Genomic DNA, 25,230 nt, shown 5'->3' on the forward strand with positions numbered 1-25,230 from the left:
TAGGCAGGCAGGCAGGCTCTGGGGGAGGCAGGCAGGCAGGCTGGCTCTGGGGGAGGCAGGCAGGCTGGCTCTGGGAGGGGGTGGGACAATGGCAATGAGGGGGACATAGGAAGGAGGGATGAAGGAAGGAGAGAAAGAGGCAGAGAAGGGGGGGGTTGTAAGTAGAAGAAAGACTAGAGAGATAAAGGCCTGGACCAAAGGGGAAAGACAGGAGGCAGACTCAGGACTTTGGGAGGTGCACACAGAGGGGGAGAGCCCCTGAGGAAGTGTAGAGAGAGGCAAGATCATAACAGAGGAGGGAGAGAGAGGGAGACCTTGAACAAAGGTACAAAGGAGAACTGACATTGGATCTGGGGGCACTAAGGACATAAGGAGGCACTGGGGGCACTAAGGACATAGGAAGGAAGGAGGGAGGGAATAGAAAGGGACAATTGTTGGGCCTGAGTGCAGAAAGAAATGAAAGAAAGGATGTACAGCCAGAAGGAAACGCAACCAGAGACTCATGAAATCACCAGACAGCAGAGGTAGGAAAAATGATTTTATTTTCAATTTAGTGATCAAAATGTGTCAGTTTTGAGAATTTATATCTGCTATCTATATTTTGCACTATATAGTCAAACCTTGGTTTGCGAGTAACCCGGTTTGTGAGTGTTTTGCAAGACGAGCAAAACATTCTCGCAAACCGAGTGTTGACTCGATTTGCGAGCACCCCCCGATAACCGGCATCGCTTCACCCCGCTCGCAAAGGGCCCCCTCCCGCTCGAATCGCAAACCCCCTCCCCCCGCGAGAACAGGAACCCCCCCGCAGCCCACAAGTGCCGGTGCCGCTTAAAGATCTTCTTCCCAGTCTCTGCCGGCTTTGAGCATGCATCTGCGCATGCTCAAGCCCTTCTAATTCTCCCTCTCGCCGACAATCTGAAGAGACGTTCTCTACGTCCCGGTTAAAAGTTTGATCGGACTCTGTTACACCCTGAGGCAGCAAGTTAGTGAAACGCTGGCCATCGTTGGTGTACCGATCAACAGAGATAAGTTGAATTTCATCTATCAACTCTGCATAGACAGCCCTGCTTATAGTTTATACATTAGGGAGTGCAATGGAGGTTTTTTGCCAGTGAGGTTACCACCCAACCACCTTTATCCACCATTGTGGTGGTGGGAGGGCATTTGTCTGAGGCTTTTTCCTCCATTTTTGAAATATACACCCCTTTGAACTGAAGCAGTACTGTCTACACTTATTTATGACATCATCATTTCTTGTGAAAGTGTGGTGTATTATATCACATTATTAATGTTATACATTTGTTGTGCTTGGTTTGTAATACCCATATTTGTGATTCATTTGTTGCACAATTGTAGCTGAAAAATCAATAAAGATTTATTTAAAAAGAACCCAAAAAAACCAACAAATGACTATGCATCTTCTACCTGACAGTTAATTTGCTTTCTATGTTTCTCTGGTAATGGACTTTTTCTGTTCAAATCTTTGTTTGCTAATATTTTTCCCATTTTTATTTACACAAAACCCTTTAGTTCAGCAAAAAAAAAAATTGCTTTTGGCCAGTTTTTGGTATAACTGCTGTAGTAAAGGAGAGCAAAAAAAATTAGGGCAGAGAGATCACTCCCACCTTCCATCCAGTCAAGAACCAAGAGGCCCCCTCCAGTTACAAAATGCCTCAGAGAATCAGCCTCCTCCTCCAACCCACAGGTCTCTACCAAATAGTAGCCATTAAACTATTACAAAACAAAGGGGTATTTCCAGAACTCCCCATTTGATCACATAAGACACTGATTTTGAAAATATGTTCCTTTTCTCCATCTAGCAGCGCATGGAGTGCGCATTTGCTTTGGGGCTTAAGTTTGCTCTCATTGTTTATACCAGTTATACGTTTTATTACTACTACTATTTATTTCTATAGTGTTGCCAGATGCACGCAGCACTACACATTATATTAACCATGAAAAGACAATCATTGCTTGATAGAGCTTACAGTCTAATCAGACAAACAGGACAATTGGGGTAGGGAATTGCAGAGGGAGTAACAAAATAGACGTGGGTACTTTACAAGTGGGCTGGAGTTAAGAGTTAAAAGCAGTATTGAAAAAGTGGGCTTTGAGCCTGGATTTCAATAGTGCAGAGACTGAGCTTGATGTACCAACTCATGTATCAACTCAGGCAGTCTATTTCAGGCATACAGGGGAGCAAGATAGAAGGAACAGAGTCTGGAGTTGGCAGTAGAGGAAAAAGGTACAGGTAGGAGGGACTTACTCAACAAGCGTAGTTCCTGGGGGGAGGGGAGAAGAGATACTGAGGAGTTGCAGAGTGAATACACTTGTTAAGTAAACAAGAGGAATATGCATGGACAGGGACCCAATGAAGTGACTTGAGGAGTGGGGTAACGTGAGCATAGCGACATTGGTGAAATATAAGCAATGCAGTAGAATTCTAAACAGATTGAAGTGAGAGATATGGCTCAGGGGAAGACCTTTAAGAAGCAGGCTAGAGGTGATGAATGTGTGAATAAGGGGTTTTGGTAGCTAGATAAGACAGGAAAGGTTGGATTTTGGAGATATTATACAGAAAGAATGACAGGCTTTAGAGGTCTGTTGGGTTTGTTCAGAGACTGCAGGCTGACGAAACAGGGAGGATAAGTGTTATCCACAGCAATAGAGAATGGGAGAAGAGGAGAAGTGGGTTTAAGAGGAAAGATAAGAAGCTCAGTCTTGACCATGTTTAGTTTTAAATGGTGGCAAGACATCCAGGCAGGCTGAAACTCAGACCTGGATTTCTGTGGAAATGTCAGGTATAGAGATATAAATCTGAGTCTCCACTATAGAGGTGATACTGAAGAGCACCACGGGAATAAGTGTAGATGGAAAAAAATAAGAGGTTTCAACTTGAGACATCCAAGACTGAGTACCTGGGATACACTGACTGATAATGGGATAACGGCAGAGGAGGATCCAGTAGAGCATACACTAAAGGTGCAATGGAAAAGATAAAAAACAAAAACAAAAAACAAGAAAGAACAGAGCCTTGAAACACAAGTGACGACAGCGTATCAACTAGAGAGTTGCGTGGGGACAGAAATCCCACCCGTCCCCACCAAAGCCTGACCCCATCCCCACCCGTCCCCGTGAGGACTCCCACCCGTCCCCGCGAGGACTCCCTCCGTCCCCACCCATCCCCGTGAGGAATCCCCTACGTCCCCGCCCGTCCCTATAAACTTCAGAAATAGTTATTTCAGTTAATTATGCTACTGAATTAAAGACTCTGGTAGAAACCCATTTAAAAATAAGCAAAAAGACTATTAATTTGGAAATATTAATTGGGAAGAATACATACTTTGTAAACGGGTTTCTACCAGAGCCTCTAATGTTTATAAATTTTTATCAACACAACTAATATACTACTTTATCCTGAAGCAAAAAAAAAAAAAGAATTTTTTTTCCTACCTTTGTTGCCTGGTTTCTGCTTTCCTCATGTTCTCATTCAATTCCTTCCATCCACTGTCTCTCTTCTCTCTGCGTCTTCCATTTGCTCCGTTACTGTGCCTCTCCCTTTCTCCCCCCTTCCAAATTGGTCTGTCACCCATCTTCTTCTATCCGTTCCCCCCATAGTCTGACATCTGTCTTCTTCTCTGCCAGCGTCTTCTCCCCACTCTCTCTTCCCCATTTCCTTTCAGCGTCCTTCTCCCCCATCTTCCCCATGTCCTGTCAGCATCCTTCTCCCCCCTCTGTCTTCCACATGTGCTTTCAGTGTCCTTCTCCCCCCTGTCTTCCCCATGTCCTTTCAGCGTCCTTCTCCCCCCTCCCGTCTTCCCCATGTCCTTTCAGCATCCTTCTCCACCCCTTTGTCTTCCCCATGTCCTTTCAGCGTCCTTCTCCCCCTTCTGTCTTCCCATGTCCTTTCAGCATCCTTCCCCACCCCTTTGTCTTCCCCAGTGCTTTCAGCGTCCTTCTCTCCCCTCAGTTTTACCCATTTCCCTTAAGCGTCTTTTCTTATCCACTCCACCTTTCCTCCCTTTCTCCCTCCCTGCCCCTTACCTTTGTGGCACTTCCCCACCCGACCGACAACAGAACAGGCCCGGTCGGACAAACCTCCCTTCCCTGTAGCCGCGGATCTAAATTACCTTCTTACAGCAGCTGGAGTATTGAAGCTGCTGTAAGAAGGTAATTTAGATTCGCGGCTACAGGGCAGAGAGGTTTGTCGACCGGGCCTGTTGTCAATCAGTCGGAGGAAGCGCCACAAAGATAAGGGGACTTGACTGGCTGTGCACACTCCCCCCCATGGCTGCACCCGGGGCGGACCGCCCCCCCCCCCCCCTTTGGTACGCCACTGCCCTCTCCCTACCTGCCCTGCCGCACACAGCCGACCGGAAGTTTTCCAGACGTCAGCGCTGGTTTGCTTAAGCCCTCCCTCCAACGTCAGTGCTGACATCAGGGAAGACTTCCGATTGGCTATGTGTGCTGCAGCAGGGCAGGCAGAAAATGGAAGACGAGGCCTCGCAGCACGACAGGTAGGAAAAGCATTGAACCCCGCGGAATCCCCGAGACCCTAGGGGGCATCCCCACGGGATCCCCGTGACCCGAAGGGGGACCCGCGGGTCACGTGGGATTCCCGTCGTCCCCATTCAGCTCTCTAGTATGAACGAGTAGGTGGTGGTCAACAGTGTCAAAAGCACCAGAAAGATGAGGATAGAACAGAAAAAGCAGAAAGATGAGGATAGAACAGAGGCCTTTGGATCTGGCCTGGAACAGGTCATTGGAGACTTTAGCAAGGGCAGTTATTGCAAAGAGAGCAGAAGACCAATTGAAACGGGTCAAAAATAGCTTGAGATGAAAGAAAATTAAGACAATGGCGGTTAACAGCATGTTCAAGTAGCTTGGATAAAAAATGGAGGAGGAAGATGGGGGCAATAGTTGTAAGGGCAAGTAGAGTTCAGTGAAGGTTTTCTAAGGAGTGGACTAAAATGATTAAGAGCGACTAAAATGATTAAGGGGCTGGAGGAGTTGCCGTACAGTGAAAGATTAGAGACTGAGGAGACAGAGGGGCATGATCAAAACATTCAAGATAATGAAGGGAATAGACTTAGTAGATAAAGACAGGATGTTCACCCTCTCCAAGGTAGAGAGAACGAGAGGGCACTCTCTAAAGTTAAAAGGGGATAGATTCTGTACAAACATAAGGAAGTTCTTCACCCAGAGTGGTAGAAAACTGGAACGCTCTTCCGGAGGCTGATATAGGGGAAAACACCCTTCAGAGATTCAAGACAAAGTTAGACAACCAGAACATACGCAGGTAAGTCTAAGTTAGGCCACTGGTCTTTGACCTAAGGGCTGCCACAGGAGCGAACTGCAGGGTACGATGGACCACTGGTCTGACCCAGCAGCAATTCTTATGTTCTTGAAGGCATCAGAAACAGTTGCAGTGGACAGTAAAAAATTGAGGATATGACAAATAGGTGAGATTACAGTAGGCGAGAGATGACAGTAGGCGAGAGAGTGCTAAGTAGACATTTCAGAATAGGGTCAGTTTGGAGGTGGAAAGAAAATAAAGAAATTATGTACTTACCCTGGTAAGCTATTTTCCAGTACATAGGTGAGACATTCTAAACCAGGGGTATCAAACTCATCACATTAAGGGGCCGAAATCCAAAGCACAGGCTAAGTCGTGGGCCAGACCCCGCCCAATCTCTGCCCCAGACCCCACCCCCATAATAATACAAATTATAACACCATTTTCTCCATTCATTTTTCATATATACACACACACAATATAATCTTATTAACACATAATGGTAATGATTAACCACAAAATTAAACTACACAAAGCACACTATATACTTCTTAACATTCATTCCTACCAGAACACAGATAACCCTTATGCAAATACGGGACCAAAAACTAAAAGTACTAATATAAAAAAAAAAACACCCTAAGATTCAAGATTCTGCATGCAGTACAACACCCAGAGAAAAAGAAACTAATGTACATTACATTACATTACATTAGTGATTTCTATTCCGCTTGTGCCTTGCGGTTCTAAGCGGATTACAAGTTAGAAGACTGGACATTTCCAGTAGCATTGCAGTACATATAATCAAGAATGCGTTAAGTTACAATTGTTGTTCTGGACTTTTCCAGGATAAATTGGTAGTAGATAGTAGATAGTGATATGTTGTTTAGACGAATAGAGATAATATTGTCCGGATTCTGTTGTTTAGACGAGTAGAGATAATACTGTCCGGATTCGGGTGTTGCTGGTGGTGGTGTTTGGGTAGTCATGAGAGCATTTTCTAATACTTTTGTGAGGTTATGATGATGGGAAGTGTTTTTTGAAGAGATGAGTTTTGATTTCTTTTCGGAATGCTTTAATGTCTATTGATTTGGTCAGTAGATTGGTGATGGTAGTATCGATCTTTGCTGCCTGTGTCGCTAAAAGGCTGTCATATAGTTTCTTTCGTCGTGTTCCTTTGAGAGGGGGGTGAGTGAATAGGCTCCTCCCTCCTTATTTGCGATTTTTAGTGTGCTGGCCCCTCCCCCCAAAATTCAGTGCCGGAGAATGTGGTGAAATCAGTTAGCTTAGTGGGGTTTAAAAAAGGTTTGGATAGTTTCCTAAAAGAGAAGTCCATAGGCCATTATTGAGAAGGCTTAGGGAAATCCACTGCTTATTCCTACAATAAGCAGCATATAATCTGTTTTACTACTTGGGATCTAGAGAGAGAAAGAGAGCCAACGGTAGGGAGATAAGAGCAGGGAGCAGAGAAAGAGAAGAAAAGCAGAGAGAAATCCACCCCCACCGAGTCATCATCCGAGATCCCCCTTAAAAGGAGAGAAGCCAAAGGCACACAGCCGTTCGGCGCACGGCAAAGGCGCTCGCCTTAGCGAGAGCGCCTTTGCGAAGGAGCCGGAAAACTAGGACTCCCAGCAGAGCAACACCAGCAAACACACACAAAACAGGAAGGCAGCTACAAGCCCTAGTCTTTAGCTAGCTAGGCAACAGAGCACACTTACTAACACACCTAGAGGGGAAGCAAGCACTCACTAGCACTAACACAGTAACACTAGCAGACTCACAACATACGGGAAGACAAATACCAGGAAGCCAGAAAACGTCCAGCTGACAGAGACAGAAGGTTCACAACTGATTCGCTCAGACAACGCAGAAGAGGAGCAAGAAAGCCAGAAAGCACAGTTACTTACCATAACAGGTGTTATCCAGGGACAGCAGGCAGCTATTCTCACAAGTGGGTGACGTGATCCAACAGAGCCCCGATGCGGATGCCTCACAAGCAGACTTGCTTGAAGAAACTCGAAGTTTCGAGTCGCTCGTACCGCGCATGCGCGAGTGCCTTCCCACCCAGCAAAGGGTGCGTCTCCTTAGCTCAGATAGCTAGCAGAGAAGCAAACCCGGGGAGGAGGGTGGGATGTGAGAATAACTGCCTGCTGTCCCTGGATAACACATGTTACGGGTAAGTAACTGTGCTTTATCCCAGGACAAGCAGGCAAGTATTCTCACAAGTGGGTGACTTCCAAGCTAACCAAAATGGGATGGTGGGAGAGTTGGCAACTTAGGAGAATAAATTTTGCAACACTGTTTGGCCAAACTGTCCATCCCGTCTGGAGAAAGTATCCAGACAATAATGAGAAGTGAAGGTATGAACCGAGGACCAAGTGGCAGCCTTACAAATTTCCTCAATAGGTGTAGATCTGAGGAAAGCCACAGAAGCTGCCATTGCTCTGACCTTATGGGCTGTGACTTTACTGTGAAAGGGTAATCCAGCCTGGACATAGCAGAAAGAGATACAAGCCACCATCCAGTTGGAGATGGTGCATTTAGAAATTGGATGTCCCAACTTATTCGGATCGAAGGAGACAAAAAGTTGAGGAGCAGTTCTATGTGGTTTGGTGCGTTCCAAGTAGAAGGCCAAAGCACGTTTACAGTCCAGAGTAAGAAGAGCTGATTCTCCAGGGTGAGAATGAGGCTTTGGAAAAAACACTGGAAGTACAATGGATTGGTTGAGATGAAACTCCGAGACTACTTTAGGAAGGAATTTCGGATGAGTGCGGAGAACCACTATATCATGATGGAACACTGTAAAAGGTGGATCTGCAACCAACGCTTGAAGCTCATTGACTCGTCGAGCAGAAGTGAGGCCAATGAGAAACACCACTTTCCAAGTGAGATACTTCAGATGAACCTTGTCCATTGGTTCAAATGGAGGTTTCAACAGTTGAGCAAGAACAACATTGAGGTCCCAAACCACCGGAGGCGGTTTCAGAGGAGGTTTGACATTGAAAAGTCCTTTCATGAATCTGGAAACCACAGGATAAGCAGAGACAGGTTTCCCTTCAATAGGCTGATGGAAAGCAGCAATTGCACTAAGATGGACTCGGATCGAAGTAGACTTAAGACCAGACTGAGAAAGGTGCAACAGATAGTCCTAAACTGAAGATAAGGAGGAAAATGGAGGTTCCTTATGATAAGAAAAACACCAAGTAGAAAATCTAGTCCATTTTTGGCGATAGCATTGTCTAGTAGTAGGCTTCCTAGAAGCTTCCAAAACATCCCTCACAGACTGAAAAAACTGCAGATGAGCTATGTTGAGAGAAACCAAGCTGTCAGGTTGGGATGAAGCAGAGATCCCTGATGCTGCATAAGCAGAGAGGGAAAAACTGGTAGAAGGTAGGGCTCCCTGCTGCTGAGTTGAAGTAGAAGGGAGTACCAGGGTTGTCTGGGCCACCGAGGAGCAACCAGAATCATAATGGAGTGGTCGGACTTCAGCTTGACCAGCGTCTTTTGAATGAGAGGAAACGGAGGAAATGCATATAGAAAGAGATTCGTCCAATCCAGAAGAAAAGCATCTGCCTCGAGGCGATGAGGAGTGTAGATCCTGGAGCAGAACTGAGGCAGCTTGAAGTTGTGGCGGGCTGCAAAGAGATCTATCTGAGGCGTTCCCCACTGAGAGAAGATGTGATGCAGGGGCGTGGAATGGAGAGTCCATTCGTGATGCTGTAGAAGACAACTCAAGTTGTCCGCTAAGGCATTGTCCGCCCCCTGAATGTAGACAGCTTTGAGGAAGGTGTTGTGGCGAATTGCCCAATCCCAAACTTTCAGAGGTTCCTGACAGAGGGAGGCAGATCTGTGCCTCCCTGCTTGATGACATAATACATGGCGACTTGATTGTCCGTGCGAATGAGGACTACACGGTCATGAAGCAGATGCTGAAAAGCATTGAGAGCATTGAAAATCGCCCTGAGTTCCAGCAGATTGATGTGGCACTGACGATCCGTACAGGTCCAATAGCCTTGAGTACGGAGACCATCTAGATGAGCCCCCCCAAGCGTAAGTTGAAGAATCGGTCGTGAGAACCTTCTGATGAGGGGGTGTGTGAAAAAGTAAGCCTCTGGATAGATTGGAAGAGAGCATTCACCAGCGAAGAGACTGTGTCACAGCAGGAGTGACCAGGATGTGTCGAGTCAGAGGGTCGGAAACCTGCGTCCATTAAGATGCCAGGGTCCACTGAGGTATTCTGAGGTGAAGTCTGGCAAAAGGAGTCACGTGTACTGTAGAAGCCATGTGACCCAGAAGAACCATCATGTGTCTCGCCGAGATGGACGGGCGAGAGGAGACAGAATGACAAAGACGGAGAAGAGCTTCCAGACATTGTTGAGGAAGGAACGCTCTGAGTTGGCAGTATCCAGAACAGCTTCGATGAATGGAAGAGTCTGAGAAGATTTCGGAAAGTTGATTTTGAACCCCAGACTCTGCAGGAACCAGATAGTCCGTTGGGTCGCTAGGACGACTCCCTGAGACATGGAATCCTTGATGAGCCAGTCGTCCAGGTAGGGAAACACCTGCAGACTATGGTTCCTGAGCGCAGCGGCCACCACCACCAGGCACTCTGGGCGATGAGGCCAGGCCGAAAAGCAGCACTCTGTATTGAAAATGAAGATTACCCGAAATCTGAGGTATGGATGGGAGGCCGGATGGATGGGAATGTGTGTGTAGGCTTCCTTGAGATCCAGAGAGCATAACCAGTCGTTCTGCTCGAGGAGGGGATACAGGGATGCTAGGGTCAACATGCAAAACTTTTCTCTGACCAGAAATTTGTTGAGTACCCTGAGATCCAAAACGCAGATCGTCCGTCTTCTTTTGAACAAGGAAGTACCGGGAGTAAAAACCCTTGTTCTGTTGAGCCAAAGGAACTGGCTCGATAGCTCGGAGCTGAAGCAAAGCTTGAGCTTCCTGAAGAAGAAGGGCGGTCTGGGCAAAGTTGGAAGGATACTCTCTTGGAGGATGTTCCAGTGGAACTTGATGGAACTGAAGAGAGTATCCCTGCCTAACGATGGAAAGGACCCAGAGGTCAATGGTAACAGTCATCCATCGGTGGTAAAAATGATGGAGACGATCTCCGATAGGGGGAAAAACGGGAAATGGCAGAACGACTGAGGTTATGCTTTGTATCAGACAGTCAAAAATGCTGAGGAGCCATGGGCACAGCAGGAGGCTGCTGCTTCTGAGCTCAAAGGCATCACAGGAGAACTGAAGAAACTGCAGCCGAAGTTGGGACAAGGATGCAAGGACTTCTTGGTACTCAACATGCGCACGAGAATCCAAATAAGGCATGAACTTTTGAAGGATGGAGAGAAAAAACTCAAAATAGGTGAGGAAATGAAAATTATAATTGAGGACTCTAGAGGTCATCATAGAGTTTTGGAAGATGCGACGACCAAATCCATCCATCGTTTTGCCCTCTCTGCCCGGAGAACAGTGGCATACACCTAGGAAGGGTGAGATCTTTTTAAAGAAGATTCAACCAGAAGGGATTGGTGAGACAACTGAGCAACGTCAAACCCCTTGTGATGAACAATCCTGTATCTGGAATCCAATTTGCCTGGAACTGCTGGAATGGAATAAGGAGTTTCCAGACAGCGGACAAAGGTTTGATCCAAAAGCTTGTGAAGAGGAAGCTTGAGGGATTCAGCAGGAGGTTGAGGAAGATGCATGGTCTTGAGATACTCCTTGGAAAACTTGGATCCAGTGTCAAGTTGAATATTCAAACCAGCAGCCATCTTGACGTAGGAAAGATGAAAAAAGACAGCTGATCCCGCTAAAGCCTGGCCTCGAGAGGGACTCGAGGATGTCGAAGCAGCGTGCTCCAATGAAGAAGGAGATCTGGATGGAGAAAAAGAACCCATCGGGTCTTCGAGGTCCGGAAGCAGAAGGGTCGAAGTAGCCGGTGGGGAATATTGAAGAAAAGGCAGCTTCCGATGAGGCGAGGCATGCCTGGATGAATGCTTCGAAGAATGCCTCGATCGATGATGTGAGATGTGCCTCGAAGTAGGTCTCAACAAACGAGGCAAGTGTGTCCCCGCCGAAGCCTCCAGCGAATGGATAGGGCTGGAGGCTGTGGAACGAAGCAGAAGAGGCTGGGTGGAAGAACCTCGAGGCACTTGCAAAGACTCTGCTCCTTGCATCGAGTGTACGGGTTCCAATGGAGGCATGGGCAAAGACTGCTCCTTGCGATTCATGCCGAGATGTCAGACCAGACACTCGCAGAGACTCTGCTCCCTGTAGAGAGTGTGCATATGACTGAGGCACAGGAGGCGGCTCGACCTCTGCGGGAGACCTCCCAATGCCCAGGCTAGCTTTGTGAGAGAAGCTTCGGCCCCATGGTAGTAAAGCACAGTTACTTACCGTAACAGGTGTTATCCAGGGACAGCAGGCAGATATTCTTGACTGATGGGTGACGGCACCGGTACGGACAATTTTAGAGTGATTGCACTCTAAGAACTTAGAAAGTTCTAGCTAGGCCGCACCGCGCGTGCGCGAGTGCCTTCCCGCCCGACGAAGGCACGCGGTCCCCAGTTAGTATAAGCCAGCTAAGAAGCCAACCCAGGGAGGTGGGAGAGACGCAAGAATATCTGCCTGCTGTCCCTGGATAACACTTGTTACGGTAAGTAACTGTGCTTTATCCCAGGACAAGCAGGCAGCATATTCTTGACTGATGGGTGACCTCCAAGCTAACAAAAAGAGGGATGGAGGGAAGGTTGGCCATTAGGAAAATAAATTTTGTAAAACAGATTGGTCGAAGTGTCCATCCCGTCTGGAGAATGCATCCAGACAATAGTGAGATGTAAATGTATGAACTGAGGACCAAGTAGCAGCCTTGCAGATTTCCTCAATGGAAGTGGAGCGGAGGAAAGCTACAGAAGCTGCCATAGCTCTAACTTTGTGGCCCGTGACAGAACCTTCCAGTGTCAGGCCCGACTAAGCATAACAGAATGAAAAACGCAAGCAGCAAGCCAATTGGATAGAGTGCGTTTAGATACAGGATGACCCAACTTGTTAGGATCAAAGGACAAAAACAGTTGAGGAGATGATCTGTGAGGTTTAGTGCGTTCAAGATAGTAAGCCAAAGCACGTTTACAGTCCAAGTTATGCAAAGCCTGTTCACCTGAATGAGAATGAGGCTTCGGAAAAAACACAGGAAGGACAATGGACTGGTTAAGGTGAAAGTCAGACACAACCTTAGGGAGAAACTTAAGGTGTGTACGGAGAACCACCTTATCATGGTGAAAAACAGTGAAAGGTGGATCGGCCACTAGTGCATGTAACTCACTGACCCTCCTGGCAGAAGTGAGAGCTATAAGGAAGACCACTTTCCAAGTGAGAAATTTGAAATGTGCTATGGCCAAAGGTTCAAAAGGAGGCTTCATTAAAGCGGAAAGAACCACATTGAGATCCCAGACCACAGGAGGGGGCTTGAGAGGTGGTTTCACATTGAAAAGGCCCCTCATGAACCTGGAAACCAAAGGATGAGCAGAGATGGGTTTTCCATGAATTGGCTCATGAAAGGCAGCAATGGCACCGAGATGAGCTCTGATAGAAGTAGATTTGAGACCAGAGTCAGACAAGGAAAGAAGATAGTCCAACACCAGTCCCACTGCTAGAGACATGGGATTATGGTGATGTAAGAGGCACCAGGAAGAAAACCGAGACCACTTCTGCTGATAACACTGAAGAGTGGCCGATTTCCTGGAAGCATCAATGATAGAACGGACAGGCCGAGAAAGGAGTGAGTGAGCCGAAGTCAGCCCGAGAGATACCAAGCTGTCAGGTGCAGAGACTGTAAGTTGGGATGCAACAGGGACTGTTGATGCTGAGTAAGCAGAGAAGGAAACAGTGGAAGAAGTATGGGTTCCCTGGAACTGAGTTGAAGTAGAAGGGAGAACCAATGTTGCCTGGGCCACCGTGGAACGATGAGAATCATGGTGGCTTGTTCCCTCCTGAGCTTGAACAATGTCCGCAGCATGAGCGGTAGAGGGGGAAATGCATATAGGAAGAGATTGGTCCAATCCAGGAGAAATGCAGCGGGTGCCAGACGGTGAGGGGAGTAGAGTTTGGAGCAAAACAGGGGCAGTTGATTGTGAGGAGCTGCAAAAAGGTCCACTTGAGGAGTGCCCCATTGAGTGAAAATGGACTGGAGAGTTAAGGAGTCGAGAGTCCATTCGTGAGGTTGGAGAATTCTGCTGAGATTGTCTGCTAAGGAATTCTGCTCCCCCTGAATGTAGACAGCTTTCAGGAATAAATGACGAGCTGTCGCCCAAGACCAAATCCGTTGAGCTTCCTGACAAAACAGTCCGTCCCTCCCTGTTTGTTGATGTAGTACATTGCAACTTGATTGTCTGTGCAAATGAGTAGTACTTGAGGAAAGAGAAGATGTTGAAATGCCTTGAGGGCATAAAACATTGCTCGGAGTTCCAGGAAATTGATGTGGTGTTTCTTTTCCTGGGCAGTCCAAAATCCATGAGTTTGGAATTCGTTCAAGTGAGCTACCCAGGCATAAGGGGATGTGTCTGTGGTGATCACGAGATGATGAGGAGGTAGATGGAACAGTAGACCTCTGGATAGATTGTCAACCACCAAAGAAGCGACTGTCGAAGAGACGAGGTCACAGATATGTGTTGTGAGCAAGGATCCGTCGCTTGAGACCACTGGGTTGCTAGGGTCCATTGAGGAGTACGCAGGTGGAGACGTGCGAAGGGGGTGACATGTACAGTCGAAGCCATGTGCCCCAAGAGCTCCATCATGTGATTCGCAGAGATGGTAATCTGTTGAAACACCTGCCGACAGAGATGAAGGATGGTCTGAAGGCGGTTGGATGGAAGAAACGCCCTCATCAGAACAGTGTCCAGAATGGCTCCAATGAATTGAAGCCGCTGGGTCGGAATGAGGTGTGACTTGGGTAGATTGATTTCGAAACCCAACAGTTGAAGGAAATGAATGGTCTGGTTGGTGGCAAGCAGAACTGCATGAGGAGAATGAGCCTTATCAGCCAGTTGTCCAAATAAGGGAAGACTTGAAAATTGTGAGAGCGGAGATAGGCTGCTACCACAATCAGACACTTGGTGAATACCCTGGGAGAGGAGGCCAGACCGAAGGGTAGCACCTTGTACTGATAATGAGTTTGATTAATGAGAAAGCGTAGATATTGCCTGGACGTCAGATGGATAGGAATATGTGTGTAGGCCTCTTTGAGATCGAGGGATCATAGCCAGTCGCCCTGAGAGAGAAGAGGATAAAGGGTGGCAAGAGAGAGCATTTTGAACTTCTCCTTGATCAAACATTTGTTGAGATCTCTGAGATCTAATATAGGCCTGAGGTCTCCGGTCTTTTTGGGGACTAGAAAGTACCTGGAGTAAAATCCCTGACCTCGCTGATCTGGAGGAACTTCTTCGATAGCATTGAGAAGAAGGAGGGATTGAAGCTCTTGAGCGAGAAGAAGGGACTGAGACTTGTTGGAAGCAGACTCTTTTGGGAGGCCTAACGGTAGAGGAGTCTGAAAGTTGAGGGAGTAGCCGTGGGCGATAATAGATTACCTCCCATCGAGCCAGAAAAATGATGAGGCGACCTCCGATAGGCTGTGGAAGAGGACATGAGGGAGGAAGACTGGCAATGCCCTGGAGAAGAGAGTCAAAAGGGCTGAGTTGGTTTAGGCTGAGCAACAGGCTTTATTGCAGGTGGCTGTTGTTGGCGAGCCTATTGGTGCTGTTGCTGCCGCTGCCTCCGAGGCTGAGGAGGATGAGGCTGAATTGGCCGAGCAGAGAAACTGCGTTGGTACGACGTCTGCTGCCTAAAAGGATGAGTAGGAGGGGGTTTCTTTTTGTTTTTCAATAAGGTATCCCACCTCGTCTCATGAGCCGAAAGTTTCTGGGTAGTGGTATCCAGAGATTCTCCAAACAGCTCATCACCTAGGCAGGGAGCATTGGCAAGGCAGTCCTGGTGGTTAACATCAAGTTCTGAGACGCGAAGCCATGCTAATCGTCTCATAGCAACAGTCATTACAGTAGCTCGGGAGGTTAGTTCAAATGTGTCATAGATGGAACGGACCATAAACTTCCTGAGCTGCAAGAGACTGGCAGTACATTGCTGAAAAGCAGAAAGTTTGCGGTCTGGAATATATTTCTGAAAAGTGGCCATCTGCTGTATAAGATGTTTCAGGTAAAACGAGAAGTGGAATGCATAGTTACCTGAACGGTTGGCCAACATAGCATTCTGGTAAAGTCGTTTACCAAATTTGTCCATAGCTTTGCCTTCTCTGCCAGGAGGGACAGAAGCATACACACTGGAGCCTGCAGATTTTTTTAGGGTTGACTCCACCAGCAAAAATTCATGTGGAAGCTGAGGTTGTCAAACTCTGGAATAGGAATAACTTTATAAAGTGATTCCAATTTTCTTGGAGCTCCTGGGATGGTAAGAGGATTCTCCAGATTTTTGTAAAAGGTTTCCCTTAAAATATCATGAAGGGGTAATTTCAAAAATTCTTTGGGAGGTTGGTCAAAGTCCAAAGCATCCAGGAATGCCTTGGACTTTTTAGAATCAGACTCTAATGGGAGAGAAAGGGTGTCTGACATCTCCCTAAGAAATTTAGTGAAGGAAGAGTGTTCTGGCTTGCTAGCAGGATCTTGCACCGATGGGTCAGCCTCATCCGATGAAAAATCCTCCTCGGTACCGAGGGGATCTTCGGAATCATCACATAAATCAGGGTCGCGTACCGATGGAAGACGGCCCTGAGATAGAGGAGTAGAGGATTCGGTATGTCTGGTTTTGCGTACCGATTTGCCGGAACGCATCGACACCGTACCTGGTGACTGTAACGCGGTACGGGTGTCAGAGAGCGGTACCGGATCACAGACTGAGTAAACAGCTCGACGAAGAGACTTTGGCTCTGCTAACAAGATAGGCATAGACATCGTAGAGGCAGATTTAAGCGGTGCCGATAACGTCGATGCCGACAAAATAGGCTGGTTGACGAGCGGTACCGTAGGCTCAGTAGGTACCGGCACTGGAAAGTTCGGAGTTAGCAGAGCCGGAAGCAGGTGTTGTAATTGCTCCTTAAGCTGGACCTGGAGGTTGGATGCTATGCGCTCATCCAGAGACGGACCCGATGGCACCTGTACCGCTTTTTTCTTGCTCGGTACCTGTGGTGCAGCTCGACGCTCAGGCGAAGTCGATGCCGATGAAGAGGCAGTCACTTCTATAGGAGCAGAGGGTTTGCGGGGCCAGCACACAATCTGCAGGACTTGGCTCACTGCATGTTCGACTGGCAGGCCAAGAACTGTAGGGGATGGCTTCTTAGCCGGCTTACCTGTGGGGTGCGACACCGAAGATGTATCTTGCGGTGTCGAAACCACCGGTGCCGACTTGGAAGAAGTTGCCGATGCCGGTGGAACTTCCATAGTGGCACCGAAAAGAAGCTGCTGCTGAATTTGGCGATTCTTCAAAGTTCTCTTTTGAAGAGAACCACAGCGGGTGCACGTCGCAGCCCTATGGTCCGGACCCAAGCACTGAAGGCACCACTTGTGCGGGTCGGATAAAGAAATAGGGCGTGCACACCGCTGACACTTTTTAAAACCCGGTGAAGGGGGCATGAAGGGAAAAACGGCAGTAGCAAAATCGAAGCCCGAGGCTTCGATGGTGCCAACAGGCCCCGCCAGGGCCGACCGAAAAAAGTCAAAAAAAATAGACTTTTTTTTAAAAGAAAATAATAAAAAAACGAGAATGTGAAGAGTTTCACGAGGAAAAATATGCGAGCGGGAAGGCGAAAAAAGCCGTTGGAAAACGCGCATCTTCTTAGCTCCGCGGAAACTAAGAAACTGGGGACCGCGCGCCTTCGTCGGGCGGGAAGGCGCACGCACGGTGCGGCCTAGCTAGAACTTTCTAAGTTCTAAGAGTGCAATCACTCTAAAATTGTCCGTACCGGGGCTCCGTCGGTGCCGTCACACATCAGTCAAGAATATGCTGCCTGCTTGTCCTTGGAAAAAGAGCTGAATGAATTGCTTCTCTAATAAGGTCTGGAACGAAGCCGGCAAGGATGGATCCGCGTCTCCAACAGGACCACCTGCACGGGCTTCGATCTCCCTCGAGGCAATGTGAGAGTGCTTGGACTTAGAAGCCTTGGGCACTTTAAGCACTACCGGGGGAATGGGCTGCTGTGCTACCTGACCTGAAGAGATAGAGGAAGTCACTGCAGCAGGTGTCAAAGACATAGCCGGTACAAACGAGGCAGGATTGATGAGGCTTGGAGCAGAAGATGTGGAAGCCTGGGGAGCATCGGATGATGTCGAGAGCGAAGCACCCTTCGAGGACGAAAGCTCCTTCGAGGACTCCATGCTGAAAAGCTGCTCCCACAGGATGCAACTATGCTTAAAGGCACAGGACTTAAGTGTTGAGCAAGGCCGGCACGATTTCAGTAGATGTTGAGGCCCGAGACACCGAAGACAGCGTCAATGAGGGTCAGTCAGGGAAATCGCGCACTGGCATTTGGAACACTATTTAAAGCCGGTTGCAGGCCGGGACATATGCCGAAAAAGCTCTGCCGCAAAATGGACGGAATAAATTTTTTTTTTTTTTAAAACAAGAAAAGAACAACAAAAATCAGCGATTCTGAGAAAAAGAACCCAAAACCGTGGACTAAAGAAGGCACAAGTGAAAAACACTTCACACAGAGAGTCGAAGACGGACTTCTCGGCTCCGCGGAAAAGTAAGAACTGAGGAGACACGCCCTGTGCTGGGCGGGAAGGCACTCGTACATACGCAGTGCGGGCAACTCAAAACTTCGAGTTTCTTCAAGCAAGTCTGCTTGAGGGGCGTCCGCATTGGGGCTCCGTTGGATCACGTCACCCACTTGTGAGAGAATACCTGCCTGCTTGTCCTGGGATAAGATGAGCTTCCCAGTCTTCTGCACTGGCTGCAACATGTATGACTACCTCCCTTCGGTGATTCAGGCATACATTTGCAGTCGTTGCATGGAGCTGGATAGCCTGAAAAGGAAGGTCCAGCTGCTAGAAGAGACAGTACTGGGACTAAAAGAACTCCTCAACTTTGAACAAGAAATCCACAAACAAAAGAAGCTTCTAGTGGAGTACAGTCCAAACGACGAGGTTAAGAAGCTAGAGAGATACATCAAGGAAGCTCACCAACAGCATGTGGAGAACTGTACCCGAACAACCCAGGAAGAAGGCTTGGACGAGAGAAGAGAAGAAATTCTGGAAGAACGGAAGCAGAGATAAGGGGCGATCGCACACCAGGAGTAAGAGGGAGACTGCATGGGGACGTCCCCCCACCCAAAGAACAGAAAACAACCTCAGGAGTACCACAGGAGGGAGAAGATTGGTCCTATACCATGGATGTTTACCTACGACCCCCAAGGAAACCCCGAATAAAGAAGATGGGGATCATTGTGGGAGACTCCATCGTACGTCATGTGGACAGCCACACCGCAGGAGGGAGAGAGGATAGAATCGTCACCTGCCTGCCTGGAGCAAGAGTGAAGAATGTGGCCAACAGGATCTCCAGGATCATAGACAGCGCTGGGGAAGAGGACACTGCTGTGTTGTGAGCGGATGGAAGTATGACAGGGAAGAGATGAAGGGAAAGCTCCTCTCACTCGGAAGAAAATTGAAGATCAGGGAGGTGAAGGTGGCCTTCTCCAAGATCCTCCTGGTACCAAGAGCGGATGCAAAGAGACAAGGGGAATTGCAAGCAATCAACGCCTGGATGAGACAATGGTATGAAGAGGAAGGCTTTGACTTTGTGCGCAACTGGACGGCGTTCTGGGGAAAAAACAAGTACTACAGAAAAGACGGACTGCAGCTCAACAAGGAAGGAGTAACAGTACTGGCAGGCAACATGAAAAGGGCCATAGAGAAGGCTTTAAACTAAAGGACAGGGGAAAGCCGACAGTCTATCACCAGTCGATGGCCCGGGTGACAGGATGCCCTGTAGAATGAATTATGGACAACTACTCAGACATGGGAGGGGTGGACCACAAAGCAAATGAGGAAGACAACACAGCAGCAGAAAAGGATACTGTGGAAGAAACAGTAGATACTGCTAAGCTTAAAAAGTCCAAGAAGGTAACACAAAGGGAACTCAAATGTATGTATATGAATACTAGAAGTTTGGGAAACAAAATGGGAGAGTTAGAAGCAATAGCAAAAAGCAACGAACTGGAAATCATTGGCATAACAGAAACATGGTAGAATGACGAAAACAAATGGGACACAGTACTACAGGGACACAAACTGTACAGAAAAGATAGTGGGGCAGAAAGGTGGAGGTATTGCCCTATATGTTCGGGAAGGATTAGAATCTGTGAGAGAGACTATGGCGGAAGAGAAAGAGAAGCTGGAAAACCTCTGGATCAGGATTCCCAGATACAACGATAATGACATAAACATTGGCCTTTACTACCGACCGCCGGGACAGAGAGAAGAGACAGACTCGGAAATGATAGAGGGAATTAAACAAGAATGTAAGACAGGTAATGTCATAATCTTGGGGGATTTCAATTTCCCAGGGATAGACTGGGACCTGGGAACCTCCAGCTGTGGGAAGGAGGCAAAGTTCCTGGAAGTGCTAGGGGCTGCTTCCTGGAACAGATGGTAGAACCGACGAGAGGAAACGTCACCTTGGCATTATGGGTCCGGCAAAGGAAGTAGAAGACACGGTCCCGCTGGTGATGAGCGATCACAATATGATCAACTTCAAACTTGATGTCGGGAAAGGTATCAAAACCTCAACCACGACTTTAAACTTTAAAAAGGGAAGATAAGACAGCATGAGAGCCATGGTGAAAAAACGGATCAAGAAAAAGATGGGCAAAGTCATAACGGTGGAACAGGTATGGTCCCTACTGAAAAATACTATCACAGAAGCACAAAGCCTCTACATTCCGCGGATGTCCAAAGTAAAGAAAACCAAAGGCAAAAGAGAGCCGGCATGGCTTACCAAAGAGCTGAAGGAAGCCATAAATGAAAAGGACTCCTTTAAGACGTGGAAACGCATGAAAACATCCGAAGCTTGGAACACATAGAGATGATCAGAAAAAAATGTCACAATGCGGTGAGGGTTGCCAAAAAGGTCTACGAGGAGAAAATAGCGCGAGAGGCCAAAAATTTCAAGCCCTTTTTTATATACGTAAAAGGGAAAAAACCTGCACGGGAGGCGGTGAGACCACTGGACGACCTGGGAGGAAAGGGTGCGTCTAGGATGAAAAACAAATTGCAGACAGACTGAATTCCTTCTTTGCATCAGTCTTTACAAAGGAAGACACCTCAACAATACCTGACACAGTGAAAGTGTTCAAGGGAGTCGTACAGGACAGCCTCATCACAGTAGAAGTGGACTTGGACCAGATTGACAAACTTAAGTGATAAATCTCCTGGACCGGACGGAATTCATCCGAGAGTCCTAAAAGAACTGAAATTTGAAATCGGATAACTATTGCAAAAAACTTGCCAACTTGTCAATCAAAACAGGACAGATACCAGACGATTGGAAGATAGCAAACATCACACCAATATTTAAAAAAGGATCGAGAGGCGTGCCAGGCAACTACAGACCTGTGAGTCTCACGTCTGTTCCTGAAAAGATGGTTGAAGCGTTGATCAAAGATAGCATAGTCCGGCACCTAGACACACATGACCTGATGAGAGCCAGTCAACATGGGTTCAGGAAAGGGAAATCATGTTTGACGAACCTATTCCAATTTTTTGAAACAGTGAACAGACAAATTGATAGTGGAGAACCGGTGGATATTGTATACTTGGACTTTCAGAAAGCGTTCAACAAGGTTCCACATATAAGACTTCTCAGGAAATTACAAGGCCATGGAATAGAGGGAGATATATTAAGATGGATAAGCAAATGGCTAGAGAACAGAAAACAGAGAGTAGGCATAAATGGGAAGTTCTCAGAATGGGAAAAAGTGACTAGCAGTGTACCCCAGGGCTCGGTACTTGGACCCATCTTATTTAATATTTTCATAAATGACTAGGAAGAAGGAACATCCAGTGAAATCAAGTTTTCAGACGACACAAAGCTATGCCAGGCAATCATATCGCAGAAGGACAGCGAGGAACTCCAGAGCGAATTGAATCAATTGGAGAAGTGGGCAGATAAATGGCAGATGAATTTTAATGTGGAAAAATGCAAAGTGATGCATTTAGGCAGAAAAAATGAAGATCACAAGTATAGTATGTCAGGTGTAACTCTGGGAAAGACCGAACTGGAAAAGGACCTGGGTATACTGATAGATAGGACCCTGAAACCGTTGGCGCAATGTGCGTCAGCGGCGAAGAAAGCAAATAGAATGCTAGGCATGATAAAGAAGGGAATTACGAGTAGATCAGAGAAAGTTATAATACCGCTCTACAGAGCCATGGTCAGATCGCACCTGGAATACTGCGTCCAGCATTGGTCTCCATACCTAAAGAAGGATATATAAAACTGCTAGAGAGGGTGCAGAGACAAGCAACGAAGCTAGTGAAAGGTATGGAGAACCTGGACTACGAAGAATGACTTAGGAGACTGGGGTTGTTCTCCCTTGAGAAGAGGAGACTGTGAGGGGATCTGATCGAGACTTTCAAAATACTGAAAGGATTCGACAAAATGGAGCAGGGAAAGCAGTTATTTACAATGTCCAATGTGACACGGACAAGAGGACATAGACTGAAGCTGAGAGGGGGGGGGGCAGGTCTAGGACGAATATCAGGAAGTTCTGTTTCACGCAACGAGTGGTGGACACCTGGAATGCTCTCCCAGAGGAAGTAATTGCAGAATCCACCGTTCTAGGATTTAAGGGTAAACTAGATGCACATTTCCTTAAGAGTGGCATAGAGTGATACGGGTAAGGGTAAATTAGATGCACATCTCCCTTGAGAAGCATATAGTGATATGGGGACTAAAACTATGCCAGGGTAGACCTGGTGGGGCCTCCGCGTGTGCGGATCACTGGACTTGATGGACCCAGGATCTGATCCGGAGATGGCAATTCTTATGTTCTTATGACCTGGGTTGGCCACTGTTGGAAACTGGGCTTCATGGACTTTTGGTCTGTCCCAGTATGGCAATTCTTATGTTCTTATCTGTGATATCTGAGGAAAAGAAGGGACCTTGCAGGTAAAACTACAGATTCAATTATTTACAGTTTACATAATCACTTATTTAGCTTGAGTTAAATTCCAGGTTTTATGTGCTTAGCATAATTCATTGATTGATGACAGCACAGTCCTGCTCATCTGCAGAAGAATGTTTGCTGAAAAACATTTAAAACTAAAAGTGACAAAATCTGTCCTTACCTTCTCTTCATCTTGATGCAGAACACGGATTCTGTTAGTTAGTGTAAAGGACGGAGATTTTGGAACTGTAATGGGAAGAGCCTTCTTCTCTGGAACACCCTGCCAGATCGAGATAAAAGCATTAGCCTACAAAAAGTGAACAGTCACCTAAATTCCTCACATTCCACACAGTTGTTACAGGCACTGGATTAATTCCAATCCCATAGAAAGGTAGAAGCTCTAAAATTCTTCTATTTTTTAACACCAGACACCTTTTTTAGCTTAGCATTTCATCATCATCTCACCCCTAACGTGAAGCAATCTGTCTCACTACAACATTTCAGGTACATATCAAGAGTTCAAATCAGGTCAAAACATTGCCCAACATGTTTCAGTGCCTTGGCACTTGTATCAGGGGTGTCAATTGTTCATTAAATCTTGAGCCTAATCTACATATAACGAAAGGTTAGGTTCTTACCTCTGCTAATCTTCTTTCTTGTAAATCAACCCTTTATGCTGGCGACAGATGGATGTTATGTATCTTGGCCAGCCAAGATCTATAGGAACTTCACTTGATAGAAATTTCAGTTCCACCCCCTGCTCTCATCTACTGGAGCATGCTCCCTGGACATCAGTTAGTTTTCAAGCAGCCAGGCATCTCTAAAAGAGAATAAGAAACAAAAGAGGGAAACGGGGAACTCCCTGCCAAACATTCAAAACAGCAACAATGCAAATTGGAAAATAGATTATGCAACATTAAAACCTGAAACATAAAACAGGGTTAAAGGTAGAAAAAGCCTGTACAGTCAGAAGGGGGTGATAACCCTGGAACCTCTCTAACCAAACTCCATAGTTAAACAGATGACATTCTTAGGAAGGCAGGTCTGAGAATGAAATCCAGCTTACCAGTAAACGGCCAAGCGATCTGCTAATCGGACAGAAATAGGGCGGGTCCCCAGCATAAATGGTGGATTTACAACAAAGAAGATTAGCAGAGTTAAGAACCTAATCTTTCGTTCTTGTACAATTCCCCTTTATGCTGGGGACAGATGGGACGTAACAGAGCAGTCCCTAAACATCAAAGGTGGACCAGGGACCGATGAGCTCATTGCCAATACTGAAGCCCAAAAAGCAGCATCCTGCTTGGCCGCCACATCAATCCAACTTGGTAAACTTGCTAAAGGCATGCAGGGAAGACCATGTAGTCACCCTGCAAATCTCTGCCGGTGAAAATGCTGTAGATTCTGCCCAAGACATACATCTCATGGAATGAGCCTGGACCCCATCAAAGGGAAGGAGGAAGGGGGCATTTTCACAGCCATCACATAGGCATCAGAAATAGCTGCACAAATCTATTTAGAAATGGTAGCCTTAGAGGCAGGCCTTCCCTGACGAGCAGCACCCAAGAGAACGAAAAGATGTTCCAAGAGGCAAAACTTATTGGTGACCTCCAAATAACGCAGAAGGAGGCAGCGAATATCCATGGACCGCAAATCCGATCCCTGGAACCCAAGGGTATGAATGTCGGAAGACAAACTTCTTGATTCAAATGGAAGACAGAAACCACCTTCAGGAGGTTGCAAGAACACTGCAGAATCCGTGATCCGCAGGAAAGGGCCTGAAGCTCCGAGACCTTATGGGCAGATGTAACCACAACCAGGAAAACAGTCTTAATGGTTAGATCCTTCAACGAGGCCTGTTCAAGGGGTTCATATGGTGGACAAGCCAGCGAGTGAAAAACCAGATTCATATTCCACGTTGGGCATGGGAGGCACAAAAGAGGCCTAAGCTGAATCGCTTTTCTCAAGAAACAGACATCTGTGCTAGGGAGCCTCTGAGCAATACAGGATCCAAACAAGAAAGACCCGTGATCTGCACCCTGAGGGAAGACAAAGCCAGACCCTTTTTCAGGCCATCCTATAGAAAAACCAGAACCTGAACCATCCGAGGGATCGACCTGGGGACTTGAACACCAAACCTGGTAACACCTCTATGCTTTTGCATAAGCCACAACCGTGGACTTTCGCTTGCCATGCAGTAACAGAGCAACAACTGCGGTCGAGTAGCCACTGGCTGTCAAGGCCACGCGCTCAAGAGCCATGCCATAATACCAAAGTGGTCCGAATCCTGCAGAGTGATTGATCGCTGAGTAAAAAGACGATGGTGGCAGAGAAGTCGAAGTCCCTGACCAGCCATGGTCTCCCTTGGCCAATCTGGAGCCAAGATCACTGGGCCCTCGTATTCTGCAATGCAATGCAAAATGCATCCTATCATGGGCTACGGAGGAAAGACATAGAGGAGACTGCCCCGAGGCCACGACTGCATCAGAGCGTCCAGGCCTTCACTGCCAGCCTCCCGCCGACGACTATAAAACCTGTCCTTCCTGTTCTTGGCGGTTGCCATGAGGTCGAACACTGGATGATCCCACTGATGCAATTGTAAAAAATAAAATTGTGGAACACGTAGACAAACATGATTTAATGGGACAGAGTCAGTATGGGTTCAGCTGAGGGAGACCTTGCCTGATCAATTTGCTTGACTTTTTTGAAGGTGTAGATAAAAGTGAGCCAGTTGATGTAGTGTATCTGAATTTTCAGAAAG

The 25,230-nt window shown here is 47.1% G+C and overlaps 1 protein-coding gene across 6 annotated transcripts in view; it reads right to left on the reverse strand.

The window, feature by feature from the left end:
* TPX2 (TPX2 microtubule nucleation factor) overlaps window positions 1-25,230 on the reverse strand; it is a 221,505-nt gene that overhangs the window by 68,262 nt on the left and 128,013 nt on the right. For all 6 annotated transcript variants that reach the window (XM_033962526.1, XM_033962525.1, XM_033962529.1 and 3 more), the window contains one exon: window positions 22,651-22,749. In XM_033962526.1, the coding sequence (XP_033818417.1) occupies window positions 22,651-22,749 (99 nt within the window). The remainder of the gene's footprint in view (window positions 1-22,650; window positions 22,750-25,230) is intronic.

Source organism: Geotrypetes seraphini, chromosome 11 (assembly GCF_902459505.1).
Source record: "Geotrypetes seraphini chromosome 11, aGeoSer1.1, whole genome shotgun sequence".
NCBI classification, from domain to species: domain Eukaryota; kingdom Metazoa; phylum Chordata; class Amphibia; order Gymnophiona; family Dermophiidae; genus Geotrypetes; species Geotrypetes seraphini.